Source organism: Musa acuminata, chromosome BXJ2-4, assembly GCF_036884655.1.
Source record: "Musa acuminata AAA Group cultivar baxijiao chromosome BXJ2-4, Cavendish_Baxijiao_AAA, whole genome shotgun sequence".
Lineage (NCBI taxonomy): Eukaryota > Viridiplantae > Streptophyta > Magnoliopsida > Zingiberales > Musaceae > Musa > Musa acuminata.
Window position 1 is genome coordinate 2,972,501 of NC_088341.1, and position 15,280 is coordinate 2,987,780.

Here is a 15,280-nt window from a genome sequence, read left to right on the forward strand (position 1 = left end):
CAGATAGCTCCGACAGGAATCCAAATGGAGGAGGTGAGTGTCGTTGACTCTATTATCCTAGCAATTTTTATGCTCGCATTACATCATTGGAATCATTTAGTTCGGCGTACCCTTCCAATGTTTTGTTTACTTCATTGAGATCTTTACTGTATATCCTGCAATGACCTGAAATTAGTTGGATCAAGTTTTCATCTTTCGTTCTTGCGACGATTAGAGAAGCATAGAGCGACGACTATACGATGTACTCAGATCTGAACCGTCAATTACACCTGAAATGTTTGGACTTAGAAATATATTTCATTTCATGAATTTGAGCAATGCATCTACAAAATCGATGTTGATGGCATAGACTGAGACACTGTGAAACTAGATAGTATGGTGATCAAGTTTGAATATCCTTTTTTTTTTTTTGTGACATAAAAGGGAACAGAAATGGGTTCTTTGTGCCCTTTTATGGCACAAATGATATCAGCACAATATGCAGTGATACTAGATCCCCTTTTTCTGACTATTAGTTTGAAACCATTAAAGAAGTTGCTTCATTGTTTTTAAACACTTCACACGAAATCATATTCAAATCTTTATATGAAATTCCACCAGTTTTGGAATAATGTATCGTGAACTTAGAACTTCTGGACAAATATGCAATGCAGAGTTTAATGCTTCCAAATGTGCTGCGCCATGTGGCAGAGATACGAGATGAATTCTAAAGGAGTAGAGGTATTCTGGAAGAGCTGGCTGCCGAAGCCTGGTACCACCACCAAGGCTGCTCTTTTCTTTTGCCATGGATACGGCAGTACCTGCACCTTCTTCTTTGAGGGTTGGCGGCAAACTTTTATCAAAGTTGTATATTGATTTTCAGGCATACCTCTGACTTGAATCTAACACAAAAGGGAAGTTTCAGGGATTGCAAAGATAATTGCAGATGCAGGCTATGCAGTCTTTGCCATGGACTACCCCGGTTTTGGGCTCTCGCAGGGCTTGCATGGCTATATCCCGAGTTTTGATGGAATGGTAGACCATGTTATCGAGCAATATGCAGCCATCAGAGGTCAATATCATATACTTCTTTTGGTATATTCCATTCAGCATTGTAGATGGATAGGCTGATCTTGGTGCAAGTTTTTTGGTCATGTGCAGCTATGGAGGGAGTTAGAGAACTACGTCACTTCCTCTTGGGGCAATCGATGGGTGGAGCTGTTGCACTTAAAATCCACTTGAAGCAGCCAGAGGAGTGGGATGGAGTGCTTCTTGTGGCACCAATGTGCAAAGTAAGATGTCTTGCACATAAATGTTTGCCACTTAAATATGTGAATTTCGTTTAGTCATTTGGTTATTGACAATAAATATTAGATATTCCCCCCTTGGTGACTTTAGTTTATTAGATTTCTGCAATTCTGACCCACAATTCTTCATGATTCATATTTTATTATAGATTTATATACAAAAAAGAAAGAGGATGCTATTACTGTAGTTTGTGAAATTTCATTGCTGTTAAGCTAATACCTGAGTACCTGGAAAAGATAAAATTATAAGCAGCGATGAGAGAGCAAGTTTTATAATTTCATTGGAAGCTGGAAATTGTAGAGAACAACTCGAACAAGACAATCATATTTATGATTAGAAGTTGTCATAGGCTTTTGTAAAATGATTCTGTGCTGGTTCTATGATGTATATGTTGCATGCTGTATAAATAGGTGACATAATTGTTTTTGGACCCTTTGGAATAATTCTAACATGAATTGGCATATCATCTTTAGAGATTTCTGTACAACATAACAAATCAGTACCATAATTTGTTTCATTGTGGTGCTCTTCACTGTGGCAATTTATATTTGAGTAGCAAAATTGTCTATTATACTGTTTGTCAGTTTGTTATGCCCTAACATATCCTAGTAGATTAGCTGCTGGCAACTGTTTAGATAGTACCTTACTAAGATTATTATAGAGGACAAGATTATGTTTTGCATAAATGCAGGCAGAGATATATGGAGCTACAGTTACAACACAACACAAAAATGAAATTTCTTCTATGAGACTTAGTGATGAATTTTGGGTGGCATTGATTGTCAATCATTGTGGAATTTTGTCTTTATTAAAGTTCTGTTGGAGAATGACAAGAACCAGAAATGACTAAAGCAAGGAAATTGTCCAATCTGAGACTGATGTTATCCATGCTTAGCTTTATGCTAGTGTGATGGCAATACCTTAATTACAATACAATATTAATTTTTCTGAGGTTGTAAGATTGCAGAAGAGGTGACACCACCAGGACCTGTTTTGAAGGCACTAACTCTCATGTCATATGTTTTACCTGAGGCAAAGTTATTTCCGCAGAAAGATCTAGGAGTCTTGTCATTCAGAGATCCAACGAAAAGAAAAGTGGTTTGTTTTCTCCCACTGTCTTACAGTATGAAAACTATTTTAATATAATTGAAAGTCATAAAATTTGTCTTCTTTTTTCCTTGTTTTATCTGTTTTGTCCTGTGTTTCTTCATTTTTTACCTCTTCTATTCTTTTCATCGTTTATTGAATCAAGCCTGGTGAGGTTCTCCTGCAGTCTCTTCTTGAAAAAGATCATAGTAGAAATGATTTTATATTCTTTCACTTATTTGATAGCATTGAGGAATTTAAAGGGCATAAATCTATTCTAATCTCTGCTATGCCAACTTATTGTGAAAAAACATTATTCCAAGTGCATATTCAGATATTATGGATAAATCTTGTTTGCATCACCAGAGACCTATGTGGAATCATCCTAGATTCCAGTCAAGGTAGTAATAATTTACATTTTGCATTAGAATTAATTTATTAGTCAGACTAGTATTTTCACAATATTGTACAAATTAACTCTACAAATTTGTTCAAATGCTTACCGAGGACATCGATTTTGTGAGTCAGGAAATTAACTGTGTGACACAACAGCAAACCTAGGAGCTCTCTTTTTTTGCATGTGATGCATTCAACCATAAATTAATATATTTGTGGTCAATAATAAGTGGAGCAAGTAACTACTTGTCTGAAACTTCAACAAGTTCTCTGTTGTGTGAAGTAGCAAGTAACTTTCAGACTGCAGCTTTAGGCTGGATCATTAATCTATCCAGTTTTATTTACCTATAAAAAGAAGTTCCAGCTACCTATGACAGATCCATGAATTTTCTTATTCAAATGTTTTTTTCCTTATCCCTGAAAGAATAACTTCTAGCTGAACTCCTGGCTATGTTCATTGGGAAATTGCAGGAGGTTAACCCTCTAAAGCATTTATCTCGCCTGTCCAAATGGATGGGATTTTATAATCTACTTTTACTGCATATGTTTCTTAATCTAAAAGCTCTCCTTCTCGTTCCCTTTTTATACTCAAGGGGATCGTCCTCTATGACCATGAGGGTTAGCCATATTAGGAATAAAACCATGCTAGATGCTGATTTTTATCAGTTGCTTAATAACGTGTTCTTCCCCAAAATTTGATGAGGTACCAAAGAGAGCCTCTTCATTTTTCGATTCAGGGGTTGTCCTCTGTGATAACGCGTAGTTATCTGTTGTCCTTTTACTATATTTTGTGTACAAACTTTTGTCACCATATACTCCTAGTACAGCTGTTTATATCTGTTTTTCCTTGTTTATAGATCCGCTTTCTTAAAGTTGTGTGGATTACTGCTTGAATTTGTACTGTATGTATTTTATCAAAGATTTTAATATTAAGTCACAGTTGTTACTTGTAGGCCGAGTTAAATGTGATTTCATATTCTGACCAAATGCGGTTAAGAACAGCTGTTGAGCTAATAAAGGCTACGCAAGATATTGAGTCACAACTGAAGAAGGTCAGCTTCTTATGTGCATTCTTAGTTACTTTGCAACCGTAGCAAAAACATTTATCTTAACTGGGTGTGCAAAATTACTATAATTGCGGCATCAAAAAGTGAAAAATAGATGCAAAAGAATGTGTGCATTGATGCGCTAGAGGTAGCATGTAAGAGAGCATCCTTTCCTTGTTTATAAAACTAATCCAAGATCAAAGTATCATGGCAAATCCCCTAGTGGTCTGGTAATACTTGCTATGGCATGGCGCTGGGTGGTGTGCTGGCCAGCACAAACCTAGCTTGACCCTCCTTCTATTTTGGTGCACCGCTGTGATGGCATGATGAGGCGACTTGTGTTGATACCCTGTTGGCATTCTATGATTAGCCAGCATGGAAATCCATGTCTAATCTGACCTTGTATTTCTTCTGTGAAGGACATTTATGTTGACCATCAAAATCCCTCCTTTCCCTCATCCACATTCATTCTTCAAACCAATAAATATACTCTTCTTCAAGCTGCTTTATTGCTTTGTTCACCTTTTAGACAATGATAAATCATTTGTACTTTTCATAGTTACTGCATGCTATGTTGTCCATGCTAACAGGAACAATCAGAAGAACCATGGCCTGCGTACTTGAAGCAAAATTCAGAATTCTGATCACTCGTAAAATCTTTCAGGTTCGTTCTCCATTGTTGATTCTTCACGGAGCTGCAGACAAAGTCACGGATCCAAATGTGAGCAAAATCCTCTACAATATGGCTAATACAAATGACAAAACCCTCAAGCTGTATGAAGAAGGCTTTCACTGTATTCTAGAGGGAGAGCCAGATGGAAGGATCTCAAGTGTCATTAATGATATCATATCATGGCTAGATTCTCATTCAGATAAGAATTAGTTGCCCTTAAGTATTATTCTTTGCTGATGCAGAGAGTGCAGATTCAAATACTTAATACTTTTGTTGTATCTTCGGCATCTTTTGATGTTTTGTCACAATCAAACAGTGTCTAAGAAACTATTTACTGCTAATATATCTCTAATTTTCTGGCTCTTTGATTACATTAGCAACCTTATCAAGCCATCTTTACATCCCTGCATGACAAATCCAAGACTGTTAGTATACTCTCATCTGACACTTTCTGTAGGTAATGTATTTTATGATCCCATCGAACCAATCCGAGGCCATCTGTGAAAAAATTACTTAAAACATATTACCTAAATTTTCACAAATGATCACAAAATAATGATGATAATAATCAACATCACCAGGATATTATCAAGTAGTGATTTGCTGGCACAGTTGCGATTCCTGATAAGGGATGCATGAATAAGGAGGATGAAAAGGACAAGATTGCCAACTCCCTTAAACCAAATCCCATCACTCAGCTAAGATTTCCTGAGTCTGCTTCCATCCATCTCAATCCCTTGGAACAAATTCATGGAGTTGACACAACACAGCTAAATTTACTGTTTCAATCAGCATCAACCACCATCCAAGTTCATGATGGATTCTTTTTTCTCCTCATTTTGATCAATTTTATTCTTATTCATCTAATTTTGTTCTCACTGTTGAATTTTTTTTTTTGGGGGGGTACCATTAGCTTAGTCGACACGGCTAACATCATTGTTTAGTCACATCAAATGCACGACTTTAGTGTTGTCGTAATTAATAATCTAACCCTTAATTTGCTAAATTAGTCACTTCTTATTTTTCTTTTATCTTTTTTACTCTTATTTTCCTTTTTTTACTCAGAACGAAGAAAAATATTTACACGTGAAATAAAGATAAGAATCATAGGATGAGATAAAGATTAATCTTACACGATTAAAATTTCCTGATTCATATATCTAAGTTCACTCGTGTTATAATATGTCTTTATATTTTTTTGCTGTATAATAATAATGGCCTAACATTTTAAAGCTAGGAAAAAGAATATATATATATATATATATATATTCCAGCTCAAAAAGCAGCAATCTTTCAAGGAGCAATATTTATTTTGGTACCCGGTTCCCGTTACCCTCCGACCTTAGGTGTCTCCATCTCCTCGCGGGCCCATGTACGGGGCGCCCTTCACCACCAATCGGAGGCAGGTAAATGACACGAGCAAGAATTGTTTCTCGGCAGGAGAAGTCGGGCTCAATTCCATGCTCCTGCGCCACAAGTGTGTCAAGAGATGCCACGTTGACTCCATTGGTGTGTGGGGGACGACAGACAAGCAACGGTGACAAGAACCCAACCCAACACAACCCGGCGTCGCCGCCCACAGAAGACGATCCAAAACCAGGAAACCGGTCAAGCCGTCCTTGTACTGCTTCCACAAAACCGGGAGTACTATCATTGCCACCATCACCAGGTTTCCTTTTCCTGTTCCTTCCTCTCCCCTTCCTCACTGTTTTCACGAATAGCATTCCCATCGTCCTCTTTTACTCGGCTACGACGACACAGCCGCAATTATGTGTCCTCCGAACGTGCAAGCCACGCGCTGGTCGCCCTTTTTCTTCACCTTTTTTTCTCTCCCAAAAGATTCCTGCAATCAAATCTACTGAGAGAGAGAGAGAGATGGTAAAATGGACCATTTCGATGGTATGATGTTGATGATGATGATACGTCGGCAAAGCAAACCCGCTTTCCGAGTCTCTGGCGAAACCAGTGGCCATACTTGAAACCCACGGCTGGTGTTCCCATGGAGTTCCAACCACTTATATAGGCCCCCCCTTGCTCCTCCTCTCTTCGCCCACGTCTCACCCGCCTTCGCTTCTTGTATTGATAGAGAGGTAGGATCGACGCCATGAGGATGAGCTGCAACGGTTGTCGGGTGCTGCGAAAGGGGTGCAGCGACGACTGCAGCATCAGGCCCTGCCTGCGGTGGATCAAGAGCCCCGAGTCCCAGGCCAACGCCACCGTCTTCCTCGCCAAGTTCTACGGCCGCGCCGGCCTCATGAACCTCATCAACGCCGGCCCCGACCACCTCCGCCCTGGTCGGTACAACTACCGCGTCTTCTACTTTTAGTACTGGTACAGAATTCTGCTCGTTGCGGATGATGATAAGCTGAAACATCCTTGGATTCTTGCAGCGATATTCCGGTCTCTTCTGTACGAGGCTTGCGGCCGAATCGTCAATCCGATCTACGGCTCCGTGGGCCTGCTGTTGTCGGGAAGTTGGCAGCTCACCCAGGCTGCGGTGGAGGCGGTGCTCAAGGGCGCCCCCATCGTCCAGATCCCGTCCGAGACGGCGGCATCCACCCCGACCCCGCCGCTCAAGGCCTCCGACATCCGGCACATCTCCAAGGACCCCGGAGCCGGCGGCTGCGCTCGTGCGGCCGCCGAGCTGCACAAGGTCAACAAGGCTGGCTCCCGGTTCAAGCGCTCCGGCGCCAAGGCCGCCCGTCCGGCCGCCATCCATCCTCTGGAATTCCACGAGTCCACGGGCAGCGACTCGACCGAGCCGGCGGCCGATGCCGGCGTGGGCGGAGGAGGGGACGAAGAGTGCCAGGTGGAGGAGAGCATGTCCTCGGCGGACATCGCGGAGGCGTCGTCCCACGTGAGCCAAGGCGAGCCTGACCGGGCCGAGGCCGAGGAGGACGACGAGGTGGGTCTGGAGCTCACCCTCGGGTCGGGACCGTTCTCCCGGTCGCATCGAGACGAGGCGCGGCGCGTCCACGACCCGGACGCGTGCACGACCGATCTCGGCCTGGCGTCGTAGCATAAACCAAAGCAGGCGGCGACGGTGGAGAATGAAGATGACCCTGTTTTATTTTCATTTTTATTCTCTTTTTTGTGTTTCCCTGAGAAGAGAGGATTAGGGGGCTTTGACAATTTGCTCCCTTGATGTAAACTTGATCTCTGCATGCACATATATCACATGAAACAAATGAATCACAGGGGAGGGAAGGTGAGGTCAATGTTCCGCCATGCTGTTCTGCAACCATTTGTAGGGCGTACAAGTCTGGTTTTAGGAAGCTGGGCGACATGCAAGTCCAAACTAACGAGGGGAGGAGACATCAAAGGAACCACCACTCCTTCGAAGATGGCGACGACCTTCGCACACGTGCATGACATGTGCCGGATCAAGTGCTACATAGTTTTCGTCATATTAATATTAGTAGTTAGGTTGTAAAAGTCAGGTGCTGCTAATTTGGCACAGCGGACAATGCTTCTCGAGCCAATGAGAAGCAGCCACATATCCAAACCTAAATGTGAAAGGGAAGAGGAAGAGATCCCAATTGTCAAAATTGGTCAACAAAATAAAGGAGACAAGATTTTGACTCAAGTTCTTTAGCAACAATAAATTGAGAGACTCAGTGTTTTAAGGTTTTTATTTATTTATTTATTTTATGTCGACATTTTGACATTTTATTATATGTTATTTGCATACAAACAAACCAATCGGGAGAAAAAGGAAGAATCAATTGATGCTGCTGTCGAGGGAGGTGGTGATGGGGCCACTCTCATGTCTTATTGTCATCTTCTTGGATCTCCATGATAATTAAGATGTGAGGAGCATATTTTTGTCATTAATCAAGAGAAACACCTTGAATAAAAAAGAGAGAAAAAGATAATGTTTTGATTCTAAAAGTAACTATCCAAAATATTTCCTCACAAAAAAAAAATTGCATTGTTCTTCCATCCATACCGAGGAATCAAACGAAAGTGGGTGTACAACGATTTAGAACTCCCTTCATACCAAACAAGGCTCAGCTGAGATGATGCAGCTCCTGAGTTGTGCCAACCACAACCCTATCCCAAAACAGTCACCATCTTTGTTATCACTTGCAGCAGGAGGAGAACAGGGAATAGGACAGTGGAATCGTTTGACTAATTTAGTTGGTAAAGATTTTGACATATAAGATTTTAAACTCACATCTTACTTGTGTTACTTATCATTTATAAATCTTAATACCATTTTGGTTGCACATAGTCAATGTCATATTGGTTTAGAAGAAGGTATACGTGTTTCTTATTCATAAAATTAATAAGATATATAAATTTATAGGATAATTGTAATAAATAAAAATTGATATGAAACTGAATTATTAAGCGGAGGTACGTGAGGAAGAGAAAAAAAAATGGAGACAATGATGATGGTGGTAAAACAAAAGAAATAGATACATATAAAACATATTTTGGTAGTGATCTACGTCGTGACCTTTTGCTTCGTCTATGGATAGCCTATGGGATAAGTTAACTTTGTCGAACCTGAATCATTAACTAAAATATTTAAACTGAAGTTAATAATGATATACCTATCTGAACTAATCTTCCATCTCATAGGGATCTTAGTAACTGTTGGCTTATGGATTCCACCGTCCTATTCCATGTTTTCCTGCTGCAACTGATGATAAAGATGGAGACCGTATTGGGATAGGCCTGCAGTTTGCAGAACTCAGGAGCTGCATCAACCCAGCTGATCCTTGATGTTTGGAGTGAAGGGAGCTCTCAATCTTTCTACACCCACTTCCTCGTTCTTTTGGTATGGGAGAGCAAATTTTTTTATGTGGTTAGTTTAAGAATCAAACATGTATCCTTTTCTTTTCTTTATCCAAGGTGTTTCTCTTGACAACATGATCCTGCTCGTATTAATTTGAACTCCAGCAGTCTCAGCTTTCGAACATTTCTTAGTTCTTTCTCTTTTTGAGAGTCTTTTTCTTGTTGAGGCTTAGCATCATACAAGGGGGAATGTTCTCCCTTCCATTTTAGGTTCATCAAGCTGATGAACTAAATATATCATTGGATTATATGGTAATAATTTTACCTTAATAATTATAAAACATTATGTTGGATTCTCAATTTTTCTTAATCGGACGGGCTAGCCCAGGTGTGATATGGAACAATAACTGATAAGATCACACTCGACCATATGAGTTATATAGGTTGAACTATATAGATCTACGTAGATTGAATCATGGTATTAGTTGAGTTAAACTAGACCCAAGTTGGAGTTGGACCGCTCTAGCCAATTGATTCAACCGAGTCGAATCTATTTTAGATTGGACTCGAGCAAGAGTTGGCTTGGACATCATGATATTATCAAATAGAGATTACTAATGCTATTGTCATGATTCAAATAATTAAATTAATATTAGTTGATAATCTAAAATAATACATTAATATGCCGATATTATTAAAATTATTAATTAGTTTTCCTCGTTTTTATGTCGTGATACAAAATTCAAAGCAATTAATTGAATCTAAAATATGGATCATACCATTTGGTTACATTGAAAATATATAATTGATCAAAATCAACAATTGATATAATACTAAATAATTAAAACATCAATTAAATATTTTAAAAATTAAAATAAGAAAAGGAAAAGCCAATTGTTTTCCTAGAATGATGATCACTACCGATCCTTCGTCACGAGCGAGCGATCACCTCTCACACCAATATAGATGAAAAGGAAAGAGTCCTCACGGGTTTATATAGGAGATCGAGAAATTTTGAATGAGGTATAAAAATATAATTTTATATTCATTTTGTATTTATTAAAAAAATAATAAAATTATTTTTTATATGTGTGTTCAAGATAAAAAAAAAAGTTTTAATGGATGAAATAAAATCCCTTGTAAGGGTAATAATATTAGACAGTACATAATAGCATTTTAGTTAACAAACAAAAATTAAGATGATTATATTTCTTTCTCTTTAAAGATTTGGTCTCTAAATTAAGGAAAGAGATCTGAGTACCTTTTTTTTCCTTAAATATTTGCTCCTCAAATTTGATTTGCCCTAAAGAAAGATTTCCCCTTAACGATTTAGTTTTTAATACCTTCAAGAAAGAGATATTGATACTTCTTTCTAAAATCATCTTTCATACGATGGACTTTCACTAAAGGTATTAAATACTATTTTCTTTCTTAGATTTGAATCGATTGCTCCAAATAGATAGCATCATCTCGCAACTAGAGAAGTTGATATTAGAGGACACGGAACATCTACTTTTGGAGTATTGACACCTTAAACATAAAGATTAAATCTTTTGTAACATTTTAAAAGCACCTATACAATACATGTCTACAAGCTAATTTTTGTTTTTGCTAGAATCTCATGACACATCTTGTAGGTGATACCTTCACGATGATATGAACCCTAACTTCAAATTATAGATTTTTATCTTTTTTACTTATATGACCTTTTAATAGTTGATTCTATATTGTTGACAATAACCTATGATCCTTGAGATAATATTAACTTGTTGCTAAATTGATTGGGATATGAGAAATTCTCATTCTTTAATATTACCTATGTTTCCTCTCATAAGTTTTTTTTTGGCAAACTAATACTTTGAGATGGCTTCATGTCTTATTACCAATAAATCATAATATATTTTAGTACTTTTTATATAGTATAATAGGTCTTATTCTATAGTCTTACTCTAATTGTAAAAATATAGGATGAGTGTATAGAACATATAATCAATGGCTGAGTCCAATTGAATCATCCTTTGGTTGTCGAAATTTTAATCTTAAACCTTAAGTTGATGGTTTGAATGTATGACTTTCTTTATTTCTTTGCATAGGAAAGATTGCACCCTTAAATAAGCAAGAAGTCCATGATGTGTCTTACTCAACAGTTTCTATCCACATTTGAAGCTCTCTAAATACTTAAATAGACTCTTTATATACACAAAGTACATAAGGACATTTGTATCTCTTGCTTAGCATAAAGACTATGCTGGCTTTATTAAGAAGGTGATAATTAATATTGAAATCATATTATTCATTGTCTTGTATTTAATTATTTTTGTATAAAGATTTACCCAATGTTTCTATGATCTATAAGTATTTCAAAAGTCTAACTATGTAAATAGTGCCTCTAAATCTTTAAGACAAAAAATTATAGAAGCCAACTCTGTGTTAAAACACAAATACATCCTTAGCACCATTATTTGGATGGTCAATAACATGTGTGTTTAATAACACCATTATTTGGGACTTATCAAATTGATTCCAAAGGTAGGCAAAGTAGATTTACACCATGGATGCTATTGTCTCCTTGTTAATTAACTTCATTCTAACCATATCTATCAACACCATGGATTTATCAGGTACATTATTTTCATCAAGCTTCATAATTATTGAATTGAACATAACCAGTTGAACCATTTTAAAACATGTCAGCTAGTTAGAAAATAAAATTTAAGGTGATCACATTTCTCCCCCTTTAAAGATTTGGTCCACAAATTTTATTAGTTACCTAAAAGAAAGAGATGTAGTCACTTCTAATCCTTTTCCTTATTTAAGGATTTGATACCATAAATTCTATTTACCATAAGAACAGATATGCATATATTTCTCCCTCCTTTCCCTCTAAAGATTTGGTCCACAAAATTGATTTAAGATACTGATAATTCTTTGTCAATAGGAGTAGTACTTCCTAATGTATGTGTTTCGAAAATATTGTTGCTTTAGCAAATGAGGTTTTGAAACATATAATCAATGGTGGAATGTGATTGAACCATCCTCCGGTTGTCAAAGTAAAGTTTTGGTCTCAAACCTTAAGCTATGGGTTGAATGAAGAATGCATCTTATTTTTGACTTTTATTTCATTCTTAGCAGCAAAAGAGATTGCACCATCGAAGAAGAAACAAATGTCTTTGAACAAGTAAGCAACTGAATTAGTGACCACGTTAACTGGACTAGGATGATAATTGATATTGTAATTATAATCTTTTAGAAAAACTTAACTATCCTTATTGCCTTGTATTTATTTATTTTTCTTATGTAAGATATGCTCGAGGTTTTGATGATCTATTAGTATTTCAAGAGTATAACCATATAAATAGTTCTCCAAATTTTCAATGTTAAAATTATAGCAAACTCTAAACCATGAGTATAATAATCGATTAGAATTGAAGCAATATTATATACTATAAATTCTTCACCTAGACACACTCGTTAAGATAATTTTTTGTTGTCCGATCAGATCCTTGCTGAGCCAACTAAAAGCTTCTTCTGTATCTTTCTTAGTTTTAACTTAGTGTGGCATCAACACGTTCGAATTCAAGATAATTGAATCTTGCAAAATTATATAAGGGTTGTTCCAAATAAATACTCCTCCAATATTTAAGTTAGTTTAGGATTCAAACAATTCAATAAAGATTATTAGAAGTATGTTTTAGTTTACGAGCAACGTACCTATGAGGCATTTTTTTGGTGGTCTCTTAAGAGCATCGATTTCATGATTAACACTTCTTATATGGAGCAGTTGTACGTTTCTCTCGGCTCTAATTATGATCGTATCTTGTTGAGCTCTAAAACATGATAACGATTTAGCCAAGTAAGCTAGATGATGTCAAAGTGTCGATCAAGTGATATCGAGATTTTAGCCCAAGTGACATCGATGTCTCGATCATGCAACATCGAGGTGTGTCGGTCATGTAACATTCATGTGTCGTTTAAACAATATTAAGGTATGGACCAAATGGCTATTGAGTGTCAATCGTAACTTCAATGTGTCGATTAGAACCTTACTCAAGTATCAACACTAATTAGTTTCTTTTTAGTTTCTTAGAAGTTTCATTAAAACTTATCATCCCAAATAAATTATATATTTATTAATATAAATATTATATAAAAAAAGAGTTGTTATTTTTGAAAATCTTCCTATATCCAACCGACCTAATAGACTCTTGATACTAGGAGGAACTAATATGCTCGATAAATGCAACCTTGTCAAAACAAAAACTACACTTCTTCCTCAGCTTGGAATATGATTTCTCATCTTACAATCTCAAAAATATCTTAAGGTTCATGCTTTGTCTATCATTGAATTTTATCTCATCAATATATATATATATATATATATATATATGTATATACACACACACTTACTATTGAATTTTATCTCAAAAACAGGGCGAAATAAGCTGCTGAGAAATATTTACTTTTGCATTCACGCAGTTTTTAGACATCTTTTTCTATCCTTCTTTTGCCTCATCCAATGGATAAGGATGGTAACTGGACGAACTGTATAGACAAAATAGTTGTCTTTTGGATACATCCAAGTGTGACACAAATTCTTCAACTCACGTGAAACATATGGTGAAAGATAAGCATCCAAGTCTGAGAAACCTACCTGTATTTCGATCGAGTCTGCAAAGATGTCTAAATTGTTCAGCCTGATGCTTGTCTCAGAGCTGAGAATGAAGTTTCTGAGACCTCCTCGGTAACCTTCCACTTACCTTCTTTCAAGTTTTGGAATAGATGATGGTGGCTGTGGCTTCTGATCTCTTACAAGACTGAAATCTTTGTGTCAGTTTGACAGACAAAAGGGAAACGCAACCTCTCGCCATGATCAACTTCTGGATTCTCCACAGAAGCTAGCTTTGATGGTGTTTCCAGGCTTGGTTAGGAATGCTGGGGATGGTTTATCCATTCATACAGGGAAACGCAATCTCTAGTGCTGTAGGAACTCATCAGAACCAGTCGATCACCAGGCTTTGTTAGGTTTGCTGGGGATGGTTTATCCATTCCAGATCGTAAGCAGCCACCACCGGCTGACCTCTCCACCATCAGAAGAACAACGTGACATTGTCTCTCACACATGTAACGCCTGCACTCATCTGCTCCCTCCCTCGTGTAGAGCATGCAATGGGAGACCAACCTGCAAGTTTCCGCTTGTTTCGGCCTTTTACCTTTTCCTTCTCAGAAGTTGATGGATGACATCAACCGCGTGTGCATTCTCTGTGGATCAACAGGATTTCTTTCTTTCCTTCGTTTCCCTTGTTTTGGCTTAACACATTGGACGAACTTAGTACCTTCGCGACGGGTTTCCTCCATGAACTTAAAAAGTAGTCAACAATTTTGACTTGTAAACTTAGACTATCCAATTTTGTGTTAAATGACCCCGGCATGTGCGGTAAATCTCATTTATTGATGCTTATTGTGGCGAGAAGACTCGTGGTCTTCTCTTACCAATGACCAATATTCCCATTTCTTAACTGCTTTTCCTACTCCGCCACCCAAAATTCTACCTGGCTTTTTATAGGTGCCTGCAGCGTAATCCTTTTGTCTTCGCCAATTACTGGGAAGTTCAATGACTGCGTAGTAAGGAAATGGGTGGAAGAAGTGTTTTTGCGAACCATCTTTCACGTTCGTATCTTTTGCGTGACCCGCGGCGGACGTCCATTGACCGCCACCGGAGTGCGTCTTTGACCATCCCTCTGTCGTCCCGCCCTATCACCATCCTCTCCGTCCATTTACCTCTGACGATAAATCCTCACCGTTGCCTGCTGGTCCCATCGGTCGTCTGTGTTCCGTGCCTCCTCGCGTGCGACGGTGGTCTCGTTCCCACTCGATGGTAACGATGCAGCGTCAGCAGATTAGATGTCAGCGTAAACATGGGACACGTAGATTCCCATTTATAAACGAGCCCATATAGAAGACGTGGCTAATAGAGCGTGGAAAATTTGACGTTTCCCATCCGAGAGTTGATAGAGAATCCCTCAGCCATCTCTTTTTATAGAGCGCTCCG

The 15,280-nt window shown here is 38.0% G+C and overlaps 2 protein-coding genes across 5 annotated transcripts in view; both read left to right on the forward strand.

The window, feature by feature from the left end:
• The window catches only part of LOC103980150 (caffeoylshikimate esterase), a 5,342-nt gene extending 483 nt beyond the window's left edge, over positions 1-4,859 (forward strand). The window contains exons 2-8 of one of the 4 annotated variants that reach the window (XM_009396433.3): positions 4-33; positions 691-820; positions 905-1,051; positions 1,141-1,271; positions 2,248-2,385; positions 3,723-3,821; positions 4,480-4,859. In XM_009396433.3, coding sequence (XP_009394708.2) covers positions 4-33; positions 691-820; positions 905-1,051; positions 1,141-1,271; positions 2,248-2,385; positions 3,723-3,821; positions 4,480-4,698 — 894 coding nt within the window. In that variant the 3' untranslated portion in view covers positions 4,699-4,859. Of the gene's footprint in view, positions 1-3; positions 34-690; positions 821-904; positions 1,052-1,140; positions 1,272-2,247; positions 2,386-3,722; positions 3,822-4,405 lie in introns of all 4 variants that reach the window. The other 3 variants (XM_009396434.3, XM_018824177.2, XM_018824176.2) reach the window with 3 other exon arrangements.
• A 1,539-nt stretch (positions 4,860-6,398) lies between these two features.
• On the forward strand, positions 6,399-7,711 carry LOC135609495 (LOB domain-containing protein 41-like). The gene is made up of 2 exons (XM_065102828.1): positions 6,399-6,782; positions 6,879-7,711. Exons 1-2 carry the CDS (start codon positions 6,593-6,595, stop codon positions 7,505-7,507), a joined length of 819 nt encoding a protein of 272 aa, XP_064958900.1. The 5' UTR covers positions 6,399-6,592; the 3' UTR covers positions 7,508-7,711.
• Positions 7,712-15,280: the final 7,569 nt, after the last annotated feature.

Bases quoted from the DNA above. Each gene is read 5' to 3' on its own strand.
- LOC135609495 (XM_065102828.1), top strand. From the start codon at position 6,593: ATGAGGATGAGCTGCAACGGTTGTCGGGTGCTGCGAAAGGGGTGCAGC. The intron at 6,783-6,878 runs GTCGGTACAACT...GGATTCTTGCAG, and splicing joins CCCCGACCACCTCCGCCCTG to CGATATTCCGGTCTCTTCTG.